Source organism: Acomys minous (assembly GCF_964271855.1).
Source record: "Acomys minous genome assembly, chromosome: 1".
Taxonomy (NCBI): domain Eukaryota; kingdom Metazoa; phylum Chordata; class Mammalia; order Rodentia; family Muridae; genus Acomys; species Acomys minous.
This window is the reverse complement of record NC_140483.1, coordinates 145,129,623-145,157,086: the sequence shown is the minus strand read 5'-3', so window position 1 is coordinate 145,157,086 and position 27,464 is coordinate 145,129,623. Positions and strand designations below refer to the sequence as shown.

The 27,464-nt window shown below is 42.2% G+C and overlaps 1 protein-coding gene across 1 annotated transcript in view; it reads left to right on the top strand.

The window, feature by feature from the left end:
- Positions 1–2,487: 2,487 nt before the first annotated feature.
- Positions 2,488–27,464, top strand: part of GRIN3A (glutamate ionotropic receptor NMDA type subunit 3A) — a 189,750-nt gene continuing 164,773 nt past the window's right edge. The window contains exon 1 of the mRNA XM_084783367.1: positions 2,488–3,981. Within this exon, the coding sequence (XP_084639493.1) occupies positions 3,283–3,981 (699 nt within the window). The 5' untranslated portion in view covers positions 2,488–3,282. The remainder of the gene's footprint in view (positions 3,982–27,464) is intronic.

Genomic DNA, 27,464 nt, shown 5'->3' with positions numbered 1-27,464 from the left:
TCTCTTTTTCCCAAGTTATGTTCTTGGAGGGTTTTCCCTGGCTTTGCTGTCAAAAATCACAACTCAGCCACATCCCAACACTTGCGTTTTATTCCTTTGGGTTTTTTTTTTCCTCCTGAATCCTAAACAGCATATCCTGTGTGTGTTTAATTGTGTGTTTTGTTGTCTGTCTCCCATTAGTTCACGAACTCAGTGTTTAGCACTCTGTTGAGAAATCAAACTACCTTAGCTTGAGAATGGAGAGAAGAAATCATTTATCCTACTGGGATTTAATCATCTAATTCCAGGATAGCTATATAGCCATGCTTGTACACAGTAGGTTTTACTGACTGATTGTCACATTATGAAGGAGTTTTGAAAATTATGATCCTTTAGGCACAAAATAAAGAAAGAGAAGAAGAAGAAGAAGAAGAAGAAGAAGAAGAAGAAGAAGAAGAAGAAGAAGAAGAAGAAGAAAGGAAAGAGGAGAGATAAAAGAGGGAAGACTAATGTTAGAGATGTTCTACAGGGACGTGAGAACCAGGTGGCAAAAGGAAGACAGAGAAAAAGAATAGCACAGTGGCTGGTGAGAAATCTTATCAATAAAGTGCTTGCCAATGAACCCTGAGGGCCTGAGTTCAATCTTCCGAATCTACTTTAAGAAAAAAATCAGATGTGGCATGCCCTTAATGACAATACCAGGAGAGAAAGACAGACTAGCCAGGAATCTCTGTAACCGTCAGCCTAGCCTTACCACTGAGCTCCAGGTGCCTGTGAGAGGACCCCAGCTGTTCCAAATCACAAGCTAGACTTCTCCGGAGGCACATGACCAGAGGGTGACCTCTGGCCTCTACCTGTGAAAGCCGTGGAAACACAAAAATAAGAGCTGGCACCATGGCTCCCGTCAGGAACTCCAGAAGTACTAACCTCAGAAATGTGCCGCTCATGCACATTTCTGGGAATAACCAGGTCAGCCAGTTCTCTCAAGGCCATGGTGAACTTGTGAGTGGCCTGATGCCTGAAGTGCATCCACCACACATTTCTAAGTCAGGCCAGGCTACTTTCCATCCACGCCTAGTCTCTCAGGAGACTAGGTGCAATGCCATGTGCCACTCTGAGCCACAGTCATACATACTCCATAGTCTTCCATGCACACATACTCTAGCACAGACCAGTCCAGAGAACTGCACAGGTGAGATCCTCATCTGCCTGTCAGGCAACGACCTATGTTCTACACTATACATTGTATCTCAAGCAGTGGTGTCCTCTGGCAAGGGCTTGCTGACAGCTGTGTTCGCTCTCTGGCCTCAAGGCTGGGCAAGGGCTTTCTCTCCTGGTTTAGCCCCTGTTATGATTTTATTTCTCAGTCATGGAAGCCCTTTCCCCCTGTCGCAACTCAGTTTTGCAAAACTTAAAAACTTAGTCCGTGCTGAGGGAAACCGTCGTCACGTCTCAAGAATTTTATTTTATTTTATTTTTCTTGAGCTTCATTATCCCAAAATTTAAAACATGAGGGGGCCTTTAGCTCAAGAATCAAAACTATTGGGATCTAAAAGGCTTGATGTATTTGCATAATAACTTAGCAGAAACAAACCAAAGGGGCAAGGACAGGTCACATTAATTGGCGAGGTCAAGCTTTTCCAAAGGAAGTATTGGATTCGGAAGTGCTGCTCACCAGTGCTGTTTGTCCCTCACCTAGTCATCTCTCCCACCCTCCTTGTAAATGCTCTTGTAACATAAGATAAAATCAATTTCTTATTTGTGTGGCATCCACAAGCCCTTCCCATAACCCCTTCCTTGTTTTCTAATGCCAGATTATTCCATGGAGAGGAAGCTGTAGATACTAAACTCATTGGCCTCTGTATTGCTGTATAACTCACAAGAAACTACAACCAGGATATTCTTGGTCTCATGGTAGGGACAACTGGGGGATATTTTTCAGAATCTGAAAGTAGTTTTAATGCATTTTACTTATTTCGTGTCTGGGATGGGTGTGAGTAAGGTGGAACACGTATACAAGCTGGAGGACGGCTCTTTGGAGTGGGTTCTCTCCTTCCACCATGTAAGACCAGGGGGTGGAAGTCCAGTTGTCAGACTTTGTGGCAAGCGCCTTGACCTATGAATGATTCCCTTGCTTCTGACTTTAATTTCTTTAGGTCCACATTATTTTTATTCTGAGAAACTAAAAAAGCAAGACCCCTTTAAAAACGCAAAGGTTTCTCTGCCAAAGAGAAGCCAGAGGAAATCAGATGTGTAAATAATTCTTGCTTTAATGCCCTGGACTAGAAAACCCGTTGGAGTGGCATGACCAAGGAAAGCTCCTTAAAGTCACAGTGCTTTAAATCGGTCCCTGTAACCCACTGGTTTTCAGATCTCTCGGGAGCGACTCGGAATTCAGAATTCTCCAGGGCTCATCAGTCTTTGTGCTCATGCGCCACGGGGTATTGTGCCAACTACGGACTCCCAGGTTTGACGGGTGAGGACTTTGCAGGGGCGCGGGACTGTGCGGCGGCAGGAGAATCTCACCATCAGTGGGCGTTTAGCGCAGCCAAGCGACAGGCTGGCGCCAGGGCTCAGCTATTGGGAGGCGCCGACTGAGGCGGGGAGAACTTTGGCGCTCAGCGCAGAACCACCCTTCGCTGGCCAGTTGTGTCGCTCCTCCAAGGAAGCCGCGGAGGTGGTGCCTGGACGAAAAGCCGGGCAGAAAAAGAGAGGAAGTAGAGAGGGAAGAGAGAAAATGAAGCAAGCGCTGGGGAATCCCGTGATAAGGTGGCCGGCGGGGAAGGGAAGCAGGTTTGGCCGCTGCTTTTCAGCACCTCGGGCGTGAACGCCCTCTTTTCTGCCACCCCAGTAAATAAGTGGGTGTCGCCTGAACTGAATAGCAAGAGAAAAGAAGCCAGCCAAGTGGGAGCACGGCTCCTTGGTCACTGCTGCCCCTCTACAAGTCCGGTGGCTTCTCGCGGGGCCAGACACTGCACTCCTGGCGCCCTGCAGATGGGGTGGGCAGGGACCCAGAGCCCAAACCGCGGGTGACCCGCGCTGGCCCGCCGGCCTGCCGCGCTTGCGGAAGATGCTAGGCAGAGGAGCCTAAGAGCCTCATCCAACACTGCCGGACGCCTGCTAGGCTGCAACTTGGAATGCCCAGGGACAGGTCCAGCTCCTGCGACCGCTTCACCGCGTCTGGGGAAGCTGCGCTCAGGACTTGGAGGCGGAGACCTCAGACGGCGGAGACCTCCGGCGGCGGCTGCAGAGGGGCGAGCCGGGCGCAGGAGGGGGCGCGCTTTCTCCCTGCGGGTCTCAGTAATGAGGAGACTGAGTTTGTGGTGGCTGCTGAGCAGGGTCTGTCTGCTGCTGCCGCCGCCCTGCGCACTGGTCCTGGCCGGGGTGCCCAGCTCCTCCTCGCACCCGCAGCCCTGCCAGATCCTCAAGCGCATCGGACACGCGGTGAGGGTGGGCGCGGTGCACTTGCAGCCCTGGACCACGGCCCCACGCGCAGCCAGCCGGGCTCAGGACGGCAGCAGGGCGGGTGCCCAGAGGGATGAGCCAGAGTCGGGGACGTGGCGGCCACCGGCGCCCTCGCAAGGCGCACGTTGGTTGGGGAGCGCCCTACATGGCCGGGGTCCGCCTGGCTCCCGGAAGCTCGGGGAGAGCCCAGGAGCTGAGACCCTGTGGCCACGGGATGCCCTCCTGTTCGCCGTGGAAAACCTGAACCGTGTGGAAGGGCTACTACCCTACAACCTGTCTTTGGAAGTAGTGATGGCCATCGAGGCGGGCCTGGGCGACCTGCCCCTTATGCCCTTCTCTTCCCCAAGCTCGCCATGGAGCAGTGACCCTTTCTCCTTTCTGCAGAGCGTGTGCCACACCGTAGTAGTACAAGGGGTTTCGGCGCTCCTGGCCTTCCCCCAGAGCCAGGGAGAAATGATGGAGCTGGACTTGGTCAGTTCTGCTCTGCATATCCCAGTGCTCAGCATAGTGCGCCACGAGTTTCCGCGGGAGAGTCAGGTGAGAAGAGTCTGGTGAGAGGAATGATGAGGGCTGCTGGGAGTCGGGACCAGAAGGGTGGAAGAGTGTGGGTGAAGTGTGGGGCTTTTTAACTTTGATATCTGAGGCTTGGACTATGTCCCTAGGTGCTAGGTTGGAGGACTTCAGACGAAATAAAATAAGACATTTTTAACCCAGATGGAAATAAATCATGAAGTTAGGGATGGAGTGAAGAGAATATAGATAATATGGGGCGGGGGCCGGCCGCGGGGGAGTGTCTTGTTTTGACATGCTGAGAGAAATGTAATGGATTCCTGACAACTGAAAGTTGAGGTTCAGAACCGTGGACAGTGATTGAGCGTTCTAGGCAGGCGTGAGGAACGGGGGTGGGGCCCCAAGCTCCCCACTGTGTAAAGCTCCCAATGGGGAAGTCAGAAGGCCTGTGGCAGAAAAGGCAGCTGCTGCTCTTTTCTACTTCTTGCTGAGGCGTGCCTGGGCTCTGTGGTTCAAGGAAAAGCATGTCCCTCTGACTTCCTTTCAATACATTTAAGCGTACAACTAGCACAGAAGCCATGAGTCAAGAAGAGTGGCCGACAATGTTGGTATTGGAAACCACTGGAATTACTGAGAGCATAAAAAGTGGGGGGACTCCTGTGTGGATCCTTTGTCCCTACCTTCCTTCAGTGTTGTGGGTTCAGAAGCTGGGCACGTGATTGCTGTGCTGATCCCATTTCTGCTCTCTCTAGTCAAGAATAAACAAATAAGGATTTAGTTTTTTAAGCGTTTGAAGAAAATCGGAATATATTTTCAACAGAGAAACTTTGTGGACTTAAGTGTTGATAAGTAACAGTAAGGAAGTGCAATACTCAAAAAGAACACAGTGCCTTCTACAACAGAAGCTCTTTGTGTTTTGTAGACTGCTTTTTATCATACCAACTCCTGTCATCTTGTACACGGTATTTCTGAGTCCAGTGAATGAAAATGGTCCCATTTTAAAGACTGGGAAACTGAGGAAAGTTTAGGGATTTCGGAAGAATCTAGATTGGCAGATGTGGAACTCAGCATCATTTTCACTCTGTTGGTTGACAAGATCTTTCAAATCCCCTTTCTTGAACTTTTGATATGCAAAGATAAAGGCTGAAGTGAGTAGGGCAGCGTACACGTGGGAAGTTTGATAAAAAAAATCTGTGTCTGAAATACTCAGGGAATACTAACATTTTCTTCTGTTAGAAAAGAAAACTTTCGATCTTAGGAAGGACAAGAACAAAATCCTTGCAGCAGTTACCCAGGCAATTCTTATTTAATGATGAGCTATAGCGAGCTGATCTGCAGAATGCAGGCTAATTAACTCTTATCTAAAATATTTCTGTTACTTGAATCTGAATAGCTATAAACAGCAGATGAAAAAAAAAAAACACAGGAAACGTGAGTATACAGCATTGCCAGTGGCCAAAGTGTTATAAGCATGAAACTGCATTCACAGGCCACACCATTATTAATTCATATGCAGAAGCAGACCTAATGAGATGCAGGAGTCAGCACACTGGCTGCTCATCACTGCTTGCTTATTACCCAATCTTTCAGAAGTTGCCAATAGTGGTCACAGTCACCAAACTCCTTCCTATTTGCAGATTGTTCGGCAGGACTCTTAAAAGAGAGAGAAATTTCTCCCCAAATTCGCGTTCCTTGGCTGGACGGGAAACTGTGGTCCATGATGGATGTGTGCAGCACACAGCACACTAGAAGGAGACACAGGGGAGAAAACATGAGGCAGCATCTAGAATCAGTGAGCTTTCAAGCTTTAAGGCCACTCCGAGGATGAAATCCTCCAGGGAGAGGATTACAAACTGGCTATAAAGAGAATGCACAGCCAAGTGCACTTACTTCTGTGTTGTAAACCATTGTCCTTGCAGTGTTTAAATGGCACACGTATTGAAAGGTAAAGCTCACTGATGACTCAGACCTAGATTGTCTGTCCCACTGAGGACTTTTCCTTCCATCTCCCCTTGCATTTTAAATTCAGGCATATCTAACTTGCTTTACCTTACTTTTAGTATATCAGTTAAGTGTCATTCTTCAGTATTCTACATTTAAAATGTCCTGCTCAATGTCAAGTCACTGTAATATGCAATGTTAGGATATGAGCACAATTTTGCTTTCAACAAAATTAATAGCTGCTCTTCCTCTGGCTTCTCCTGGAAAGTAGGCCTTTCTCTAATATACTGATGTAGTTTTTTAAAGGACCTTCTAGATATAAAATGATGTCAAAGTCATTTTGCACATTAAATAAAATAAGCTTAATTTAGGCACTGTCTTTGGAGCCTATTGAACAATGACCTCATTTGTTGATTATATGATGCTTGAATAAAATATTCTAGAAGAAAGTAGACTTACCCACACAGCCAAAAAACAAACAAACAAACAAAAAACCTCTGCCATGTATTCAAACAATTCCAAATTGCTTTCCGAGCAGGAAAAGCAACAGCTGTCCTTTCATTTTTTTCTTTGGTTGTTGATTTTTTTCTCATAGGAATGTTTTAACAAGTGATTTTTTAAATATCATGCCACAGACCTAAAATAGAAGGAGATAGCAATGATATGGTCAAAATCCCAGGTTTGTTTCAATATTCTATTGATTGAAAACATGTGCACAGGGAAGGAAAGATGTTTGAGTGCTCATGAACACTGGCAGTCTCTCTTCTAGAGAACCCAGGTTTAATATCTAGCATCCATATGGTGACTCACAACCATCTCTAACTCCAGTCCAAGGGAATGTGATGCCCTTTTCTGTAGCCACTATGCATGCATGTAGACAAGCAAATAGGCAAAACACCCATTCATGTTAGGTACAAAAAATATGCATTTAAAATTTTACAAAAATATTAAAACATAAGTAGTGAGTGTTGGTCATCAGCTAGGAAAGGACTAATTTTCTTCAAAGATGAATCCACCCAAAAGTAAGTGAGTCAACTGTTTACTTATTATCACCATATAATAAAATATTAATATAACATGGAATGGGTCAATGTACATTTCCACACAAAATACTCCTACTTCGACACCATATTCAAACTCTCACCTGAAGCTGACCCATTTTATTTAGAAGATCAGTTCTTTCTGAGTTCTACTGCTGTGATTTTCTAATAGTGATGTTGCCATGAACCGAGGACTACTCACATTTACATTGCAGTGAGTTTTGGAAGTTTACGGTTTCTTTCTCTTCCTTTCCCACGGTACCATTTCTTCCATGTCTTTTATGTAGTTTATTCAACTACATAAATTGCTAACACTAACAATTCACCTGATAATTACAGATGCACAGTCTTTCCTAGAATACATATCTAATGTTAAAACACCATGTTGGTTTACATTAGCCAGAAGAAACAAAATGATATAGATCCAATAGACTTAGATCCAAGCACATTCTCTTCAAATGTGACTGCACTACTATGTCCAACTCTGTATGTGAACATGGACAAACATCCATACACATTAAACACACACATGTACAAGTGTGTGTAGGTGTATGTAGAGGCCCAAGGGGTCTTTCCTCAGATACCATTGCTCTTATTTATTTACTTACTTATATTTTTCATGTTTGATCCAAGAGCTTTCACTAGCCTGGACCTTGCCAAATAAGCTAGCCTGCATGGCTGCTAAACCCTGGAGATCTGTCTTTCTTCACCTCCCTATATACCACCCTGCTTAGCTTTTCAAAACAATCGTTCTGGGAATCAAATTCAAGTCCTGGTGTTTGAAAGACAAACACTTAATTGATGAAATGACCCCGCCCATCCCCTAATATTGCCAGTTCTAGCTGAACAAACCAACCATGAGTTTGTCTCATCAACCATGTGTGGTAGTTAGCATATTTATCTCCACACACATATTAGTATTTTAGATGATCCTTAGCTAAGGATTTAAAGCTATTGATTAGCATTTGGCAAATACAACAGTATTTTTGCATGCCAGCAGATGCACAATATGAGTTCACTGTATAACAAGTGCTTCAGGAGAACCAGTAAAGGGCATTACTTTAAAAAAAAAAAACACTCACTCTAAATTGTGCTGATTTTCTTTTACTCGCTCCATGCCAGTGGTTGTCAACCTGTAGGTCATCACCCCTATGGCACACCTCTATTTCCAAAAATATTTACATTGGGATTCATAAAGGTAGCAAAACTATAGTTATGGAGTAGCAACAAAAGTAATTTTGTGTTAAAGGTCACCACAACACCTATTAAAGGGTCATAGCACTAGGAAGGTTGAGAGCCACTGCCCCATGCGAAGCACAGCACTCGCTCTCCCCACACCCCCAGGATGGTATTTTCTCTGTGGCTTGTAACAAGTGACTGCTAGTAACACCTAATTATTTTCAATGTAATAAGTGATTTCACATTAAATGTCAAGTGATGCAAAATGTTTGCCTAGTAGTGATCTTTTTCAGGTGCCTCATCAAACTCAGAGGCCCGGGATCAATTTGGAAGGGTTTTTTTTTTCTTAATTGGATAAATTGCTTTCTTAATTTGATATTTTTCCCAAAATAAGTAATCCAGAAGAGAATTGTAGACAACGCTCATTGAAGAATTAGTCTACCTTACTTTTCTTTATATTTATATAAGCTAGTCTATGAAGAATATATTTGGTCTTCTTTATAACTCAACTTAAAATCGAATACTAATTTTAATGATTAGATGCTTAGTGGTCTGCATCTTCTGGTGTTACAAGCATCATGTATGCCTGGGGTGCTAGGTTCTGTTTGATGAATATTTCAAGTGCTTACCACTTTGGGAAAATGACCAAAAGCTATGAAATAATGGCCAAAAGATTTCTAATCTACCAATGTTTCTTATTGGCTATTGTAATGCTTGGCAAGTCACTATCTCTGAACATCTATTCTTGACAATCAAAAGACTGTTTCTTAACATTCTGATTTATTTCATAAGCCAAATAGGAAAATGTAAAGTGCTATGGGTAAATCTATAGTGTTAGCCAAATAACTGCCAGAACTGTCAATGGGCTGAGATGGAGCAGTAAGATTCCTCCTTGGAGCCACAGCCCACACAGGAGACCCTGCTACTCAGGAAGGTGAGAAAGGAGAGTGGGTTCAAGGCCAGCCTGGGCTACATGATGAGACAATGTTCCAAATAAGAATGTGTGTATGCATATATATATACATATATACATGTATATGTAAATTTTAATCCATCAAAAGAGCTCCACATGTCTCGAGCCTCCTCTCTGGTTTTTCAACACAGAGTTTCTCTGTGTACCTTGGTTGTCATCAACTTGCTTTTTAGACCAGGCTGGCCTTGAATACACAGCATTCTGCCTCCCTAAGGGCTGAGATTAAACATGTGTGCCACCATGCCCAGCTATGTTCTTATTTTTTTTTTTAAAGAACAACTAGGTTCATGAGTAGCTAGCATATCTATCTGCCTGGGAACACACAGATCTTTTTCTATACCAATGGAAAATTTTTCCTAGGCCACACCTAACTAGAATTCTAGGCAGTGCCACAGAAACCACAATATGAAATACACACAGTTTGATAAACCTCAGTCCTTCACTTTCATTACAAGTTTTTTTTTTACTTTAGACAATTTTTTCACTCAAGAGTCAGTAGACAGCACACCCCATTCTCATATGATATGCAACTTGGCTTATTTAATGTTTTTATAGAACACAGTGTGTTGGTTCAAGCTGGCACAGGCACCTCATTTCTTAATGGACTCATAACAATTTGTGAACCAGCTACTGAGTGCCATTTCCCCAAGTAACTATGCAGGGCTCTCACAGCAGGATACTGCTCATTTTAGCAGGAACACTCAATACAGAGATGAGAAATCCGCCTGTCTATTCTAGCTACTGCCTAATCTAGCTACTGCCACACACAGAGAAAAGTACAGCACAACAAAAATGTGGTCCTAAAACTCAGCAAGGGAAATAATATTTCGTAGCACATACTACATTACTTCTTGAATGGATGCATGAACAACTGATGGGAAACACTCGCTTGTCCTTTGGATCCTTCCTCCACACGATGCAAGGGCAGAGATGTAGTTGAGGAAAAGTCAACTAAAACAATTCTTGTCCTTTCCCTCAACTTCTCTGATCTTCAGCTGCCATTGGTTTGTGTTGGTTTTGGTTTGGTTTGCTGTTTTCTCTGTATAGAGGCTCCCTGAACTTTGACAGGACCTTGTCAGGTTATGTTAGATCTCCTGCACTGAGGGAGCATCTGGCCTGGGGTGGTGCGGCAGCAGAAGGAAACAACTTTTCTGATCGGCTTGGGTTGCCTTGTGAGTCTTCAAGGGACTGGAGTGAAGTAGATGGCTCCCTCATCAGTCGGGCTGTATTATACCTCCTTGTGCTTACAGGACTATTAATCCAGGAAAGGTTTCACCACGTGTCTTAATAGCACCTATGCTTCTCAAGGCTTTATCACAAGTGCGGTGATATCATCCCTTGAGTCCTGTAGGATAGAGAATAATGTATAAACATACAGAGAAGTGGGGAAAGATGTCTTCCCGGAAGTGAAACGTTTACCAGAAGAATAAATGAATAACTCCCTCTGCAGTGAGAAGCTCCCTCTGCATTTAGGAAGTAGGCTAGGGAACAATGCATCAAACCGGAGACTGTCACAGCATGTGTAACATCTGCAGGACCAGGGCGAAAGGCGGGGATTTGTCTACTTCCAGCTTTGGTTGTTTAAAACATTTTAGGTACTACATTTTCAACTGTGGGGATTTAGTAGTATCATGATATGGAATGCTGTGCAGTCATTTAAAATGAGAATGTGCTTACAGACATAAAGAAGTAGGAGAAAAATTACAAAAGTATACATAAAATATGGCAGTTTTCAGAAAAATATCTAAATTTTTATTTATGAAAATGTTAGTATCATACTAATATGTAAATAAGAGCAACACAAATGGACTGAGTATGCTATTATATATATATATATATATATATATACACATATATATATTATGTATATATATATATATACACACATATATATATTATGTATATATATGGACATAGGTATGGTTGGGCCTATAGGAGGAGCTTGATTGATATAAAGGAAGTAAATATAGTGAAATGTTCAAATAAAAACATTTTTATCAATTGAAATACAGAACTCTCACTAAGGATGATCATTTCTACTTCCATCTATTTGCCTGCAAATTTCAAGATTTTCTTGTTTTTAGTAACTGAATAGTATTCCATTGTGTAAATGTACCACGATTTCCTTTTCCATTCTTCGGTTGAGGGACATCTAGATTGTTTCAAGATTCTGGCTATTACTAGTAAAGCTGCTATGAAGATAGTTGATCAAGTGTCCTTGTTGCGTGGTGGAGCATCTTTTGCGTATCTGCCTAGGAGTGGAATAGCTGGGTCTTGAGGTAGAGCTATTCCAAATTTTCTGAGAAAATACCAGATTGATTTCCAAAGTGGTTGTACAATTTACACTCCCACCAGCAATGGAGGAGTGTTCCGCTTTCCCCATGTCTTTGCCAGCATGTGCTGTCACTTGAGTTTTTGATCTTAGCCATTCTGACAGGTGTAAGATGGAATCTTGGAGTTGTTTTGATTTCCATTTTCCTGTGACTAAGGATGCTGAGCACTTCTTTAAGTGTTTCTCAGTCATTTGATAATCCTCTGTTAAGAATTATCTGTTTAGCTCTGTACCCCATTTTTAATTGGGTTATTTGGTTTGGTGGAATTTAATTTCTTGAGTTCTTTATAAATTTGGGATAGTAGCCCTCTGTCAGATGTAGGATTGGTGGAGATCTTTTCCCAGTCTGTGAGTTGTCATTTGTTGTTGACAGTGTCCTTTGTCTTCCAGAAGCTTTTCAGTTTCATGAGGCCCCATTTATTAATTGTTGACCTGAATGAGGTAACCCAGACCCAGAAAAGCATACATGGTATATACTGACTTATACGCAGGTATGAGCCGTATAATACAGGATAACCACACTACAATCCACAGATCTAAAGAAGCTAAATAACAAGGAGGACCCTCAGGAGGATGCTTAATGCTCATTCAGAAGGGCAAATAGAATAGACACCTGAAGTGCTTGGAGAGAGAGAGCAGGACAGGAGCCTACCATAGAGGTCCTCTGAAAGACTCTGCCCAGCAGGGGATCGAAGCGGATGTTGAGACTCACACCCAAACCTTGGGGTAGAGTGCAGGGTGACTTAGAGAAGAATTGGGAAATAGAAAGACCTTAAGCAGACAGGAGCTCCACGAGGAGAACAGCAAAGCCAACAAATCTAGGCCCAGGGGGACCTACAGAGACTGATGTACCAACCAAGGACCATGCATGGAGAGGACCTAGACCCCCTGCTAAGATGTGGTTGACAGACAGCACAGTTTCCATGTAAGCCCAATAATATGGGGAGTAGGGGCTGCCCCTGACATGACTCTGTTGCCCGTTCATTGATCACGTTCCCCCTGGCAGGACAGCCATGCAAGCCCACAGAGGAAGAGGATGCAGGCAGTCCTGATGAGACTTGATAGGCTGTAGTCAGATGGTATAAGAGTAGGGCCCCCCCTTTCTGGGTCTAGGGGTTGGGGGAGAGGGGGAAGAGGGAGGGAAGTGGGACAAGGAGATGAGGAAAGGGACTACAATTGGGATGTAAAGGGAATAAATTAAAAACAAACAAACTTAATATAAAAAAGAAAATAAATACAGAGCTCTGGAGTGCAGTCCCATCAGATACACCTACAAAGCAACTCCCACACATAAGGCTCAAGGATCATTGTAGAAGATGGGGTGGAAAGGCTGTAAGAACCAGAGAACAGGGAGTTTGTCTCCTACAAATGTCAGAAGCTACACACATGAAGTCTCACCAACATGACTGACTACCTGAACACGAACCAAACAAGGACAACAGCAGGCATGCTAACGTAGACAGGGGAAAGCCCAGGTGGCCTCAGGCAGGCACAAAGAACTACAGGGATCTAGGGAATACTGAGAGCTGGAGAAACCCTCTTCCCCAGGGAAGGAAACAGTTGACTTTCCAATACCAAATGGTCATGCCTGAAAACATATACACACAAGCAACATTGTACATAGTGTGCTGTCTGTGTTTATTTCATTAGGAGTATGTATGTATATGCAAGTACATGTATGTATGTAACAATGACTAATGAAAAAGATGCTATGATTTTTAAGCCGAGCAAAGAAGGGTATGTGGAGGGTTTGGATGGAGGAAAAAGAAGGAGAAAATGATGTAATTATGTTATAACTCAAAAACTAAAAGAAAAAAATTTAAATGTAAAAATACTAAAACCAAAAGCTATCCTAAAAATTAACAGCAATTGTAGATAGAAAGTGAACATCCACATTTTGTTCCCTACATGCACACACATGGAGAAACCCTCTTCCCCAGGGAAGGACACAGTTGCTTATCCAATACCAAATGATCATCTCCGAAAATATATACACACAAGCAGCATTATACATGCTGCACTGGCACGTACACACACACACACACACACACACACACACACACACACACACACACACACAAACTATATATATGTAATATTACGATAAAGGTAAATATATCTTTTTATATTTCCTTATCCATGCTTCTCAAAACTTCAATAGAAAATATTAAAGAGAAAATATGTCATAGAGTATGTTTACATTCACCAAAATTCCTTCTTTTATCCTCACACTTGCTTTATGAGGTGAATAGAGAAAAAGAAAGAGATAGAGTATATAGTTATATTTAATCTTACCCTGACCACTTCCTGGACATATTACTTGGGAAACATGCCTAATCTCTTCATGCTTCAAGTTACTGAATCATAAATTGTAATCATTTAGAAAGTTTATTGTATCATGGATACAAGATATAGTGCTTAGAGGACAGGATGCTCTGATGCTGATGAAGCTGCTGCTGCTGCTGATAACCATGATGATGTTTCTGATGCTGTTGATGATATCGATGATGTTTCTGATACCACTGATGATGATGTTGTTGATGATGATGATGTTCATGATTATGACTGCTCTTGTTAATAGCCTTGCTTTTTTCTATTTAAAAAAACTACTTCTTTGTACACTTACAGCATGTGTATAACTAAGCTTAGGCCCTCCTGAATTAGTGAACCAAGACAGAGAAAAATAAAGAAACCTGCAGTTTTGAAGTCCTAACAAGAGCTGTGGTCTCCTAAACTGCACCAACCATGAAAGTACACTGTAGAGGTAGGCAGCAGTGAAGTGAACGGTGAGGTTTAGTTGCAGCTGATTGCTTCTTGATATGGCTTCAAAGTGGTTTGCTTTCTAGAGCAGTTACAATGGCTAAGAGTCATATTGCGATCCTTTCTTTATCTGCCACCGTGGCTCCTCACAGGAGACTCTGAGGAACAAAACACAGGGGACAACAGAAGAGAAACGACACTCACTTCATTACGAAATGTGTCAAAACTCAGAAAAAGATTCAGTTGAGCATGGAACTTGGACTTGGGGTTTGTGGGACATTTCATTTTAAGTGTGTTTTTAATATTTGCAGGAGAATATAACATGTTTCCATCAAATCTACCCTTTTTCTTTCCTCCAATTCTTCTGTTACCACAGCTATTTTCCTCCCAATAGGTCTCTCTCAGTGTGTCTCTCTGTCTGTCTCTGTCTCTGTCTCTGTCTGTCTCTCTCTTCCTCCTCCTCCTCCTCTCCTCCTCCATCTCCTTCTCCCTAAAGCCATTCAGTGGTTGACTATTTGACTATTTCTTATAATAGCGTCTGCTAGCTCCCTTCTGGGCTAATAAAAACAAAAGCATGTGACAGAGATAGAGGACAAGAAGTGCGTCTGCACCAGAGTTTGATAACTATTAACAGGCAGGCTAAATAATTGTTCCTCAAAGATGTTCATGCCTAAACTCTCAGAACTTAAGATGTGACTATGTTAAGTGTCATGTGGTTAGGAAGTTATGTTAGTATATTCATGTGCACTCAGTGCACATTATAAGTGTCTGTCTATGAACGATGCTGGGAGAAGCCAGATTATGCTAATGCAGTGATAGAAACAGATTGGGTTGGTTTCCTGGAAGGGAAATAAGAGATATGGAGAAAGGAGTCATAGCCAGGGAATACTGGCAGCCACTAGGAGCGGCAAAAGGAAGGGAACAGAATCTCTTTCACACTTCACAGAAAGGATGCCACCCTACACCCTCCTTGACTTGAAGCCTATGAAGCAAACTAACACTTATAGTGTGGGTAATACAGGCATGAGATGGTCTCCTAAACTATTACATTTATGACATTTTGTTATAAATACAAGTAAAAAAAAATCACTGTGCCCATCCATCCAGACTCATACAGAAAGAAAACAAGAAAGAGCTAAGAAGTGGCCTGGCCTTTCTCATCTTGGAAAGCAATCTCTGGTTCAACATATGGACTTTGGAGCTGGGGAAAAAACATTTGAGCAATCAAGTACATGCTCTTGTCTCCTAAAACACAGTGGTTCTGCACACCATCAAAGGTGTCAGCTGATGCTTTCAGCTTTTTGCTAAAAGGATATAGAGTCTGCCTCAACATGGCATACAAGTGTGGGTCAGAAGACAACTATGGGCGGCAGCCCTTCTCTTTGCTTTTAACTGCTGTGTATGTCAGGCTAACTGGCTGGCAAGTTTCTAGCCCCACTTTTCATCTTTCCAAAGTGGGGTCACAGATGTGCACCGCCTCTGGGAATTTGAACTCAAGTCCTCATGAGTGCTGTCAAGCACTTTACCCTCTGAGCATCTCCCCAGCACCATAGGAAATTAATTCCTTCTGTCTTATTGGACCCTGGAAATAACACGGCTGGTTGCACACAACTTTGCTGGACTTTTCTAATTACAACAGCAATTAATGTGCACACTTCCCTCCCATGCACGTCCACTCTACCAGAGGAGCCTGGGATAGGTTTCAAGAGAATGAGGAAATAACAGACAAACACACATATAGATAGAGAACTTAGGATTGGGCAGGCAGTGTTCACTCTGGTGGAACACACAAACCACAAGTAACAACGGAGGAACTCCAGCCTTGTATTGTGTGTCCAGCACAGGGGGAAAGACTTGGCTCCTCTTGGTGGGAGTTCTCTACAGGCTACAGTCTCAGAGTGTAAATATTCCAAAGGAGAAAGCTGCAGTCGCCAGCTTTTGCACACTAATCACTGTTAGCAAATACTCATGCTTGCACACAATGTCAACTTTTGCACCAGGCCAGTGGAAGGCTTTGCTGCCTCTCTGAGCCTCATTTTGGGTGTTTCTATACACTTCATTTTTCTCAGGTAAAGAAAGCCCTACCTTGTAACATTACTGAAATTGAGATTGGCATCAAAGAAAGGAATAAAGGAATGCTGAGACTTTTTTTCTTTTCAAAAACTCAGACGACATGGTTGCTGAGGCTTTGTCATTCTGAGTTGATGGTATTTCTATATTATGAAGGTGAGATTTTCCTGTGTATTTAGAATTCATTCTTTGTGTTGTTCAGAACTCTGTACAGTGGCCGGCTCTGCACAATTCCAATCAAATACCTCTGCCTGTGCATTTGCCTAGCTATACCTGTTTATTTCTGTGACCTTCCTAGGAATAGAATGCCAGTATGCGCTTCTCAGTTAGGGGTGGTTATTAGCTAAACTTTTTAAACAGTATTGCAGAAGCAAGCACTTGGATAGCTGTACACCCTCTGGTGGTTTGGGTTTTGTTTGCATGTTGTTTTGTATCGAAGGTCCCAGTTAGAAGTCTAAAAGAAGCTTGATTAATACACTCAAGATTGAAAATAACTCTTGTTTCCATGAACAAATTTGAAAAAATATTATATCATTTTATTTGTATTACTGTCTTGCCTCTATATGTGCATGGTGTGTACCTGCTGAGGTCAGAAAAGGGCAGCAGACCTCTTAGTGCTGGAATTACAGAAAGTTGCGAGCTACCATGTGGGTGCTGGGAATTGAATGCTGGTCCTCTCTGCAAGAGCAATAAGTATTCTTAACTGCTGAGTCAACTCTCCAGCCCCTGATTTAAAAAACAAAAGTTTTACTATGCCTTAATTAAGTAGAATCATGGCCTTCTTCGGTTGTAGAAGGTTTTATTCTAATCAGAGGGATTGCATTAAGCCATTTCCTTCTGGGTACTGTGCATGAATTCTGTGGAGCAAGCATGCACAGACAGGTACACACAAAGGCTGCTATACAAGAGGTTAGAGCTCACCACACACTGGGTTCCACATATGAAAAAGCCCTAGGGCTGGAGAGAGGGCTCAGACATGAAAGGATAGTCTCACAACCAAAAATATAAGAAATACTTTTATGTGTCTTAAAAAAAATAATAGATTTAATACTTGAATAACTCCTGCCTGCCTTCACCTGGTGGCAGGTACACTGCGCCATCTAGTGTTCTGTAAGATATGGCTGTAAGTACAAGGTGTCCTGAGACTCCAAAGGATACCAAGCTACTATTTAGTTTCTTCCTTGTTTGTTTTTTGTTGGTGGTGGTTGTTTGTTTGGTTTTGTTTTGTTTTACTGTAAGGAGTGCAGATTAATCCTTCAAACCTTCTGCCACTTTATACAAAGAGGATGCAAAGACCTCTGGTACTCTGCCAGTGTCTTGATATTGCAGCTGGAAACCATGCAGTAAGACATCTCCAGTGTATGTCTATGAGGCCTAGGAGAAAAATAGGCAGATGCTTGCTAACCTTGAAAATGTATACTGGCCATTTTTTGTGTGGAGTATGCCATTCACTGTTACCGGCATTTGCTACTTTGTGGATTCTTTTCTGTCTTTCGCCCTTCTCCACCCCTTTAGTTTTTCCCTTTTAACTTCCTGATTAGAGGCATTCAGTTCCTTGGGGCAAGTTTGATCTTCTCACTCAGGTCATCCAATTTCTACTCTTCCTCCTCCTCCCCTCCTCCTCTTTCTTGTCCTCCTCCTCTTCTTCTTCCTCCTCCTCCTTCTCCTCCTCCTCCTCTTCTTTTTCCTCCTCCTCCTTCTCCTCCTCCTCTTTCTTCTCTTGCTTGCTTGCTTGCTTCTTTGCACACAACTACTTAACAAAATGCAATCAACAGCATCCAATCACCAACCAGCCCCCTACCAATCAGGCCTATAGCATTCATCTACCCTCTGAAAAGTTCTCAGAGTTTCAACATCACACACTTGCAGAAACTGTCTACAGCTGGCAAAATCACACTCCTGCTAGAGCATGAGGCAAGTCATAGTCACCTGCTGTGAAACAGCCTCATATCCCAAAACCTGGGATTAAAACAAAAACATATTCCCATAACATTTCTATGTTTTCAAAAAGAAACCAAAAATCACAAAATTCTCACTAAAATTCATTTCCTTAATTCTTTTCTCTCCATTAAAACAGTACTATATCCTTGCAGATATTTCTGACAATTAATAAATGTCACATAAAATGAAAACCATTTACAAATCTACCAAAGATGTAGACACTTGTGTGTATTGAACAATTGAGATCAAGGTGTGTTATGACTGTCCCTTTTAACTTCTCCATTTAGTCTAAACGCTTTCCCATGTCATTAATATTTTCTCTGAATGGCTTATTTCATGATTAGTTTACCTTATCCCTGTTGTTTAAACCCATTTTCCACTAACATATAGATAACTGCAATTCATGGAGCTTTGGAGAGCCATCTTCCTTCATATTTCTGTTGCTATGAAATACTTCATACTCCTGATATTATGGAATACTCCCTGCTAAAGCCCTGTGACATCATTATGAATCTTTTCCAGTTATTTCTCTATTTCTTACTATGTTTCTGTCTTTGACCCTTTACAATAACAAGCAGTGCTGTGCTGTTCAATATGATACCATCTGTTCAAAATAAGATGCTTAAATTTAAGGAATCAAAATTCTATACATTTTGGCCTAGATTTTTTAAGCACACAAATCACTTTTCCAGTGATCAGAGGGCATAGATGGGTGGTGTCCTCTGCACTGGACAACAAACACAGGATAACTCAATTTTCAGAATGCATTCCTTTGGACAGTGCTGCCAGCAGCAGCAGACAGAAGCACACATGGTGTGGCCAATAGAGAGTAACGTGGAGTACACGTTCCTTTGCCTTCCTCTGGAGCTCCTTCGTTGCCTCTCTCGTCCACTCTGCACTCCTCTCTGGATTCCAACTTTGTCCTCTATTGCTGTAACCTGTTCATGGATGCAGATCTCAGCATAGGAAAGGCTGAAGGCTGCACAACTTGGCATCTCTAACAAACCACCTGACTAGGTTTGTTTTTTTTTTAATCTCTTAGTCCAAGTTCTCTGGCCCTGTGATTGGCTCAGTACACACAAAGCAGGACTCTCTGTGCCAAGTTATTGTGCTCCTCTTCCACCTAGTCCAATCAGAGAGGCCGTATTCTTGACTGAGGAGCTCAATATAAGCCTTCCAAGCCCGCTGTCAAACAGCACTCCCCTACAGTCTGAGAATTCACATTCTAACAGGAGAGATGACAAATGAGACATGGGAACAGAAAATTATGGGATGTGCTGTTATTGGGTGAAGAAAACTGCAATGGAGAAAAACAAAGTGGTGTAAAGGATTGAGAGTAACTGTAGTTGGCCAACTGAGGCCTGCCTGAGGAGTGACACAGAGCAGAGATGAAGCAGGGAGTGAACCACACAGCTTCTGATGGAAATGCGCTCCAGATCAGCAGAATAAAGGCTACAAAGACCCCAGGGCAGGCATGAGCACAGTTCAATGAGAGAATGGTGGACTATCCTTTGAGACAACGATAACACAATCTGTACCTGGGTACAATCCAAACAGGGAGCGATAGAAACTGAAGCAATGGCCACATCTGATGTGCTGTGTGCACAGCACATACACGTACGCCAGGAACCTCTGACTGGAATCTCATGTGTATCTCCAGTTCTCACCGTAGGCTCAAAATAGAGTAGCCTAAGATGTTTTCCCTCCTCTGCATTTTTTCTTCCCACCAAACTCTGTTACCTTCTGCATCGTATAATTTCTGTATCACCATCCTTCCTTATTTTCACCTCTTACTAACACTTAAAAAAGCTTTTAAACCTCCAGTTTCCTTCCATCAGCGTGCTGTGCCTGCTGCTAGATAAACCTTCCTAAAGCAGCATCCATCCATCCCTCTACCCATCCATTCAGTACTTATTATGTAGTTCAATGCACTGAGCTTCATGCCACCCCTCTGTTTAAAAAGCATTTTGTTGTGCAATAGTCTTCTTTTTTTTCTTCATGCTCCAACACTCTGATCAGATGAAACATGCCTTAAAAACAATCAGTCCCTATTGGAGTATGACCCACAATTGGAGAGGGGCACACAGTCCATAATTGAATGCATTAGTGTATCCATACTTTATGAGTAGTTATAGTTAAAAGAGCATCCCCTTCCCCACACAGCTCACAAGGATGCTGGCACATGTTCCCTAAATGCAGAAGAAAGTCAAGTCAATAATTAGCAGGAAATTTACAGAGCTGGTCCTCAAGGCCTTCTACCAACACGCCCAATGAACCCTCTGCTGTTCTGTTGAGAAAAGGTTCTCAGAAAACCCAAGAGCTCTAGAAATTTGTGTGTATCTAATCAATCCATTTAAAAAGGCTCTTCTGTATTATACATCTGTATGGAAAGACAGTAATACACCCAAGCTGCCACAACCTGTTGATGAATTATGCTCAATTCAAGATTGATTTTGCCATTGAAACAGCGTCATCCATGGCTCTTAAGATCTCAGGCAAAGCTGCCAAAGCGTGCTTGACCCATCAAACAGTGTAACAGTGCTGTTAACAGCCCTGTAGCTGTTAAACATCACCTGCAACAGAGGCTTTTTATTTGAGACCCAAGAGGTAATGGATCAGGGAGGAGAACCAGATACTTGGCTTTATATACTAGTTCCAGAATCATACCCATCAACCATCAATATTAATTTCTCAATAGGAACATCCCAATCTTGTTGTATCTTCATGTAATGGTCCAGAGTTGTTCTGTGTGTGCACATGTGTGTGTGTTCATGTATGCATGTGCACAAGTGTGCTTGGACATTTGTACAACTGCCTATGGATACCAAAGTTTTATGGTAGTTTCTTCCTCAGTCATTCTTCACCTCATTTTTTGAGACAAATTCATTTGCTGGACCAATGAGCTTACCAATTTGACTAGACTGCCTAGCCAGCGGGACCTGGAAATTCCTGTGCCTTTGTATCCTCCCTACCCTACAGCACTGTGGTTATAGATGCATACTGCCACACCTGGCTTTGGTACATGAATGCTGAAGATCAAAATCAGTTCCTCATGCTTGTAGAGCAAGCACTGAGCCATCTCCCCAGCTCTCAGAGTGCTTAGTCTATATTGTCAACAGCAGCTAAAAAAAAAAAAAAAAGAGCAGGAAGAAAAAGAAAGCAGGTTTCCCACTTCTCTAGAGTGGCAAGACATTGGAAGTGTAGCAAGATGTTCCTGCAGTCACAAAAGAAATCAGAAAACTCAGCCACCCACCTAAGAATTACAGGGGGAAATTGGAATTAGGGAGCTGACATGATAGGCAGATGACAGCCAAGACATAGGTTGGAAATGGCAGACATTTAACTAATCAGATAATACACTTAAGGAGGCTAGTTTATTCTCACAAAAATTAATTGGTTCCTTTCACCGATGCATTAGTTTTTCACATTGCTGCATCATGGGAAACGATCAGACCCTGTATCTTCAACCAAGGCCACCATTAACCCTTGCAGGACAAGAAGTAAGTAAATTCCTTTGCATCTCAAACTTTCAAAATCATTCAATTATTTACCTCTGAGTCCAGCCCAGGGGAACATTCAGCTGTCCTTTGATGAAGTATAAAAAAAACCAGCAACACTACAAAAGATCAGGAGCCGGTCACCAGTTTGACCACGTCCACAGCATCTCTGCCCACAGAATTCCAGTGACCTCCTAACTGGCTTCTCCGCCTCCTCCCCATTACCTGCCATCCAAGTTTCTGACAGAAAGGAAACCAGGTCACTAAACTTCTTGCAATCCTTTCCACACCTCCTCTAAATTGATAACAGAGAGTCCTCAGATTGTAGCGTTTGTGGCCTGCCTTCATGGTTGTGCTTTCTCTCTTCGGCATCTATTATTAATTTATATTTAGTTAACTTAATGTTTTCAACACTTTACTTTTAATAAGTGTTTTCATAAAATTAATGAAAGAGAAGAACCACCTGTCATAATGGACATTAACGGTCGTCAGGCACACAATGAAAAGAAGAGAATTCTAGCCAGGTACCCTTGCCTAGTCTGAACTTGGACTACCTTTTAAAAGAAACTTTCCAGGTGCTGGAGAGCTGTGAGACATACTGACACCAAATGGAGGCTTTCTCCTTGGCTAAACAGCTGGGTTAAATGCTAATTGAAAAGGGATTAAGTTTCTCACTCTGTGATTCAGTGTTATTTAATGTCAAGTCCCTGAACAACCTGAAATCATCCCATGAGCCACCTCCACTCCGCCAAACACTAACCTATAGGATGAATTCTAAGCAGCTCAGGTAGGATTGGAAGCCCTTTGGCACCTCTTCGTTGTTCCACTCTCTGCTTGACTTTTTTTTTCCTTGCAATCAACTCTCGCTTTGTTCTCCAGCCATTTCTATGGGTGCCACATGACCCAGTGCTCTTTCGCTGTTGGCATATTGCTCCCCATCCCTCCACTGAAACTCTCGTGCATCTTTCCAGCTTCTTCTCACACTTCACCTCCTCTGTGCAGGGCCACCCCACCTTATGCTCATCACAATGAATCCTGTTTGCTCCCATGAGACTTTTCTACCTTGTAAATATTTTTTTCTATGTTGCACACTGATGTAGTAATTCGCAAATTTCATGTCTCTCTCCTCCACGAGGCTGAAGTCTTGCCACCTGTCTGACTCATGATAGATGTTTCATGACTATTAACTAAATCAGTGGCCCTCTTTACTGCAGCAACCTTATGCAATAGCCATGGAAACTATCTTCCCAGCTGAACCTAAGAATATGTGCTATTACAGAAGAGGGCCCTTGCTCACTCTGGTGGACAGAGTCCAGGACCTGAAAATGGATGGTCTGATGTCAGAACAAATGTAGGAGAATATGGTCTTGGAAAACCTGATGTCAGAGGAAATAATGACCCTGTTCTTATTACCCTGTGAAACTTTTTGTGCTGCCTTCATTTTGCCCTAAGTCATTTTTAAACTTCCCATAGACCATGAGTAATAGGAAACCATTTTTTTCTCATGTCTTTTATCCAGTGTTTTTTTTTGAACCCTCATATCCTCCCTTAAGCCAAATTCAACATCTTGTGTTGCCAACAATTTCTGACCTTCAAATTAGAGAAAGTCAAGTGGATAAAAAGCAAAAGATACCAGAAAGAACCATCCGTGGCAAAGACAAAGGACGGCACTCCATTGTGACCTGTCATCTGCTGTCAAACAAATCAGACAAGAGTTCAAAGCTGCTGTTTATTAACCAACTCCTCTCCTCACTTTCCATCCTGCTCACTTCTTGTCTGTCACTGTGTCTGACACCTCTATGAGAGGTGAAAATCTGTATGTAAGCAGCATCCGGATAACATCAATCCTGTCTCCCACACTCAGTACATTTGTACTCCTGGGGTTGAAGCCTCAAAATTTGTCTACAAAAACAAACAGCTTCACAGGGGATCATGTCCACTAGTGATTTGGAGTATCACCCTCTGGATTCACATTATTCTAAGAGTCTCATCAAAAGCGATTTACAGTATGTGTCTGGGAATCTGAGCAATAAAACCACATGTGGTTATTTTTAACATAGATTTTCTGTCTCAATGTGTTCTATGAAATGCTCTTCTATGACCTCACACCTGCATTTCTAAAGTAAAATTTCCCCAGGTGGTTCATATATGCACAATAAAGTTTGAGAACTAATGGCCCAGGTCAGAGACCTCACATTCAAATATCTTTTAGGGGCCAAGAAGGTAATGAAAATGTGAAAAAATATTTCAAATCATACTGAAGGGAGGACCAAAATTTTAAGTAACAGAAGAAAGCCTGACCTCTGCACAGCAGGTACCAGCACTCAGCTTGTCACCAGCTGTTGTTCCTAAAATCAGGGCCAGATATTCTGACTTCCTGAAGGAAGATAGGCTGAATTCCCCCCCCCCTTTTTTTATTGAAAACAATTTTTCTCGCATAGTGTATCTTAATTATAGTTTCCCCTCTCTCCGCATCTCCTAGTTCCTCCAACCTCCCCTCCCATCCATGTCTACTCCCTTTCTGTCTCTCGTTAGAAAGCAAGTCAATTTCTAAAGGATAACAATATGTGATATGATGTGATATGATACATGATATGATCTAACAAAGGCAAAGCAAACAAAAGAAAAGGAGATCAAGAGAAGGCACAAGAAACAGATACTCACTTGGTTGACACTTGGGAATCCCATAAAAACCCTAAACTGGAAGGTTATTGTGCAGACCTAGGCAGGCCCTGTGCATGCTACTTTAGTCTCTCTGAGCTTGTAAATGCTCAGATTTAGTTGATTTAGAAAGCCTTGTTTACTTGGTGTCCTCCATCCCTTCTAGCTCATAAATCTATTTGCCTCCTCTTCCACAGGGTTTCTTGAGCCTTGAGGAGAGGGATTTGATGGAGACATCCTTTGGGGACTGACTGTTCCAAAGTCCCTCATTCTCTGCACAATGTCTGGCTCTGTGTCTCTGTGTTTGTTCCTATCTGCTACAGGAGGAAGCTTCTCTTATGATGACTGAGTAGCAATTGATCTATGAGTATAAAGAATGCATTTAGCAGTCATTTTGTGACTAATTTCTTTAGAACAGTAGTATTTGATTATATCTTAGATCTCTGGAATATCCAGTCTTGGGTTCTTGGTCACCCAAGCAGTGTCAGGTATGTGTTCCATTGCATAGATTGGGCCTTCAGTTAAATAAGTTGCTAGTTCAACCATATTCATAGCAGCCAGAACACGGAAATAGCCTAAATGTCCCTCAGTAGAAGAATGGATAAAAAAACTGTGGTACATTTACACTATGGAATACTACTCAGCTATTAAAAACAAGGAATTTCTGAAGTTTGTGGACAAATGGCTTGAACTAGAAATGATCATAAGTAGTGAGATAACCCAGAAGCAAAGAGACTCAAATGGTATATATTCACTTATATCTGGACACTAGGCCAAGGGGTAAGTCTCATGAAAGTCTTTCACTTACCAGGAAAATGGGATAATGGTGAGGATATCCTAAGATGGGAGAAATATAGGAGACAGGGAAATAGATGGATCCAGAGGGTACTAGAAACCTACAAGACGAACACAATGATGGGCAGATCTGGGCCCTGGGGTTCTGCTCTATCTATGGCACCAACCAAGGACAATATGTGCAGTCATCATCAAACCCCTACCCAGACCTAGCCAAGGGACAGAATATTCTCCACAGTTAAGTGGAGACTGGAGACTGACTTTCACACGAACTCTGGTGCTCCTTATTTGGCCATGTCCCCTTGATGGGGAGGCCCGATGGCACTCGGAGGGAGGAAGGATAGCTGACTACAAAGAAGAAACTTGATACCCTAGCATCATATTTAAGGGGAGGTGGTCTCCATCAGTCACAGTCATGGGGAAGGGGAATGGGATGAAAGAGGGAGGGGAGGGAGGAATGGGAGGATGCACGGGATGGGATAGCAATTGAGATGTAATATGAATGATTTTATTTTTCAATAAAATAAAATAAAATAAATGAAAAAAATAAAATATATAAGTTGCTAGTTGGTTATTCCCAAAGACTTTGTGCCACCATTGCACTAGCATATATTACAGGTAGGAGAACATTGTTAATCCAAGAGCTTGTGACTGCTTTAGTATTTATGTTTCTCTCTTGGTATCATGTAGAGTACCTTCCTGTACCAAAGATGATAGAACATAGAAGGTTCTATGTAGGCACTAGGTCAACTTCTCTATAGTCAATGAGTTGTATAGGTATTGTCTTCTGTAATTTGAGCCTCGTCCACTTGTGGAGACCAACTAAGGTCTTGTTTGGGAGAGACTCACAGGAACCCTTTATCCAAGAACTCAGTTATATGTAAGCCGTTCCCATTACTGGAAGCTTTATTTGTTGACAAGATATGGCCAGTTGGAACTCTGTCTCAACCATTATTTGGTGATTTCAGTTAGATAGACTTCATGTGTATATACATTTTAGAAAGCTTCTACTGTATTAGGATTCCATACTATCCTGAAAGTGATCCTTAATTTTATATTTTTCCTCATATTCTCTGTCTTGTCCCTCTCTTCCCTCCCTCTTCCTGCTTTATCCTCCCATTCTACCCACCACCCAATGATAACTATCTATTTACTCTATTTCCTTTTTCCAGGGAGTTCTATCTGTTTACCCTGCCCCTTCTATGGTTCTATGGATTATAGCTTTGTTATCATTAACCTAACACCTAACATCCACGTATTAGCCAACACACACCATATTTCTCTTTCTAGATCTGGAATACCTGACTCAGGATGATTTTCTTAGCTCCATCCATTTACTTGCAAATTTCATTTTGTTAATGACTGAGTGAACCCATAGTATAGATGTGCCACATTTTCTTTGTCCATTTTTCTGCGGAGGGGCATATAGCTTGTTTCCCGTTTGAGCTATTATGAATAGAACAAAAATGAACATGGCTGAGTAAGTGTTTCTGTGATAGGATAAAGCGTCTATTGAGTATATCTGGCTAAATTTTTCTATGAAAACGTTTCCTCAAATTTCAACGCCCTCATCTTTTCAAAATATACTTTTAACATTTACATTTTATTAGAATATATTAATTATATGTAGTAATTGGTTTAATTATGACATTCTCATACATGTGCATTTATATAATTCACACACATGTTTCCAAGGTAGGGAGCAGGACAGAATATTGGCTTTCAGACGTGAAATGGGCTTAGCATTCTTTTTTTATTTATATATTTATCCACTTTACATCCTGATTGCAGGCCACCTCCTCTCCTCTCAGTACCCCCCCCTCCTCCAATACACACAAATACATCCATTCTTCTCTTTCCAACTGGGCCTTATCATTCTTGAACTCACAGCACTTACGATGGAGGAAATAGAACCATTTTCTTCAAAGGTACAGCAACTGGCAAACTGCTTCTATAGAACAATCTGAAAATTATCAAATCTCTCACACACATAAACACATGATATGAAAATAGAATAGGAGGGTGGCACTACTTGGGGACAAGAAGGGAACTAGTGGGAACTGAAAGAAAACACCTTTCTAAGAAAACAAACTTTAGGTAGGTCTACTGGCCATCATGGGTCACTGGTTCAACACGTCTGATCTAGGAAATGTCAAGGCATGTGTGACAGACAAGTATAATGTCTCGATGCCTACCTAATTAATAGGAGGTGACATAGGCATATAGTTATTACAAATACTGTACCTAGGAAACAACTAGAAAGAGCTAGAACTAAGCACGGTGAGGGAGAGGTGGACACCTTCACCTGGAAGGGTACTAAA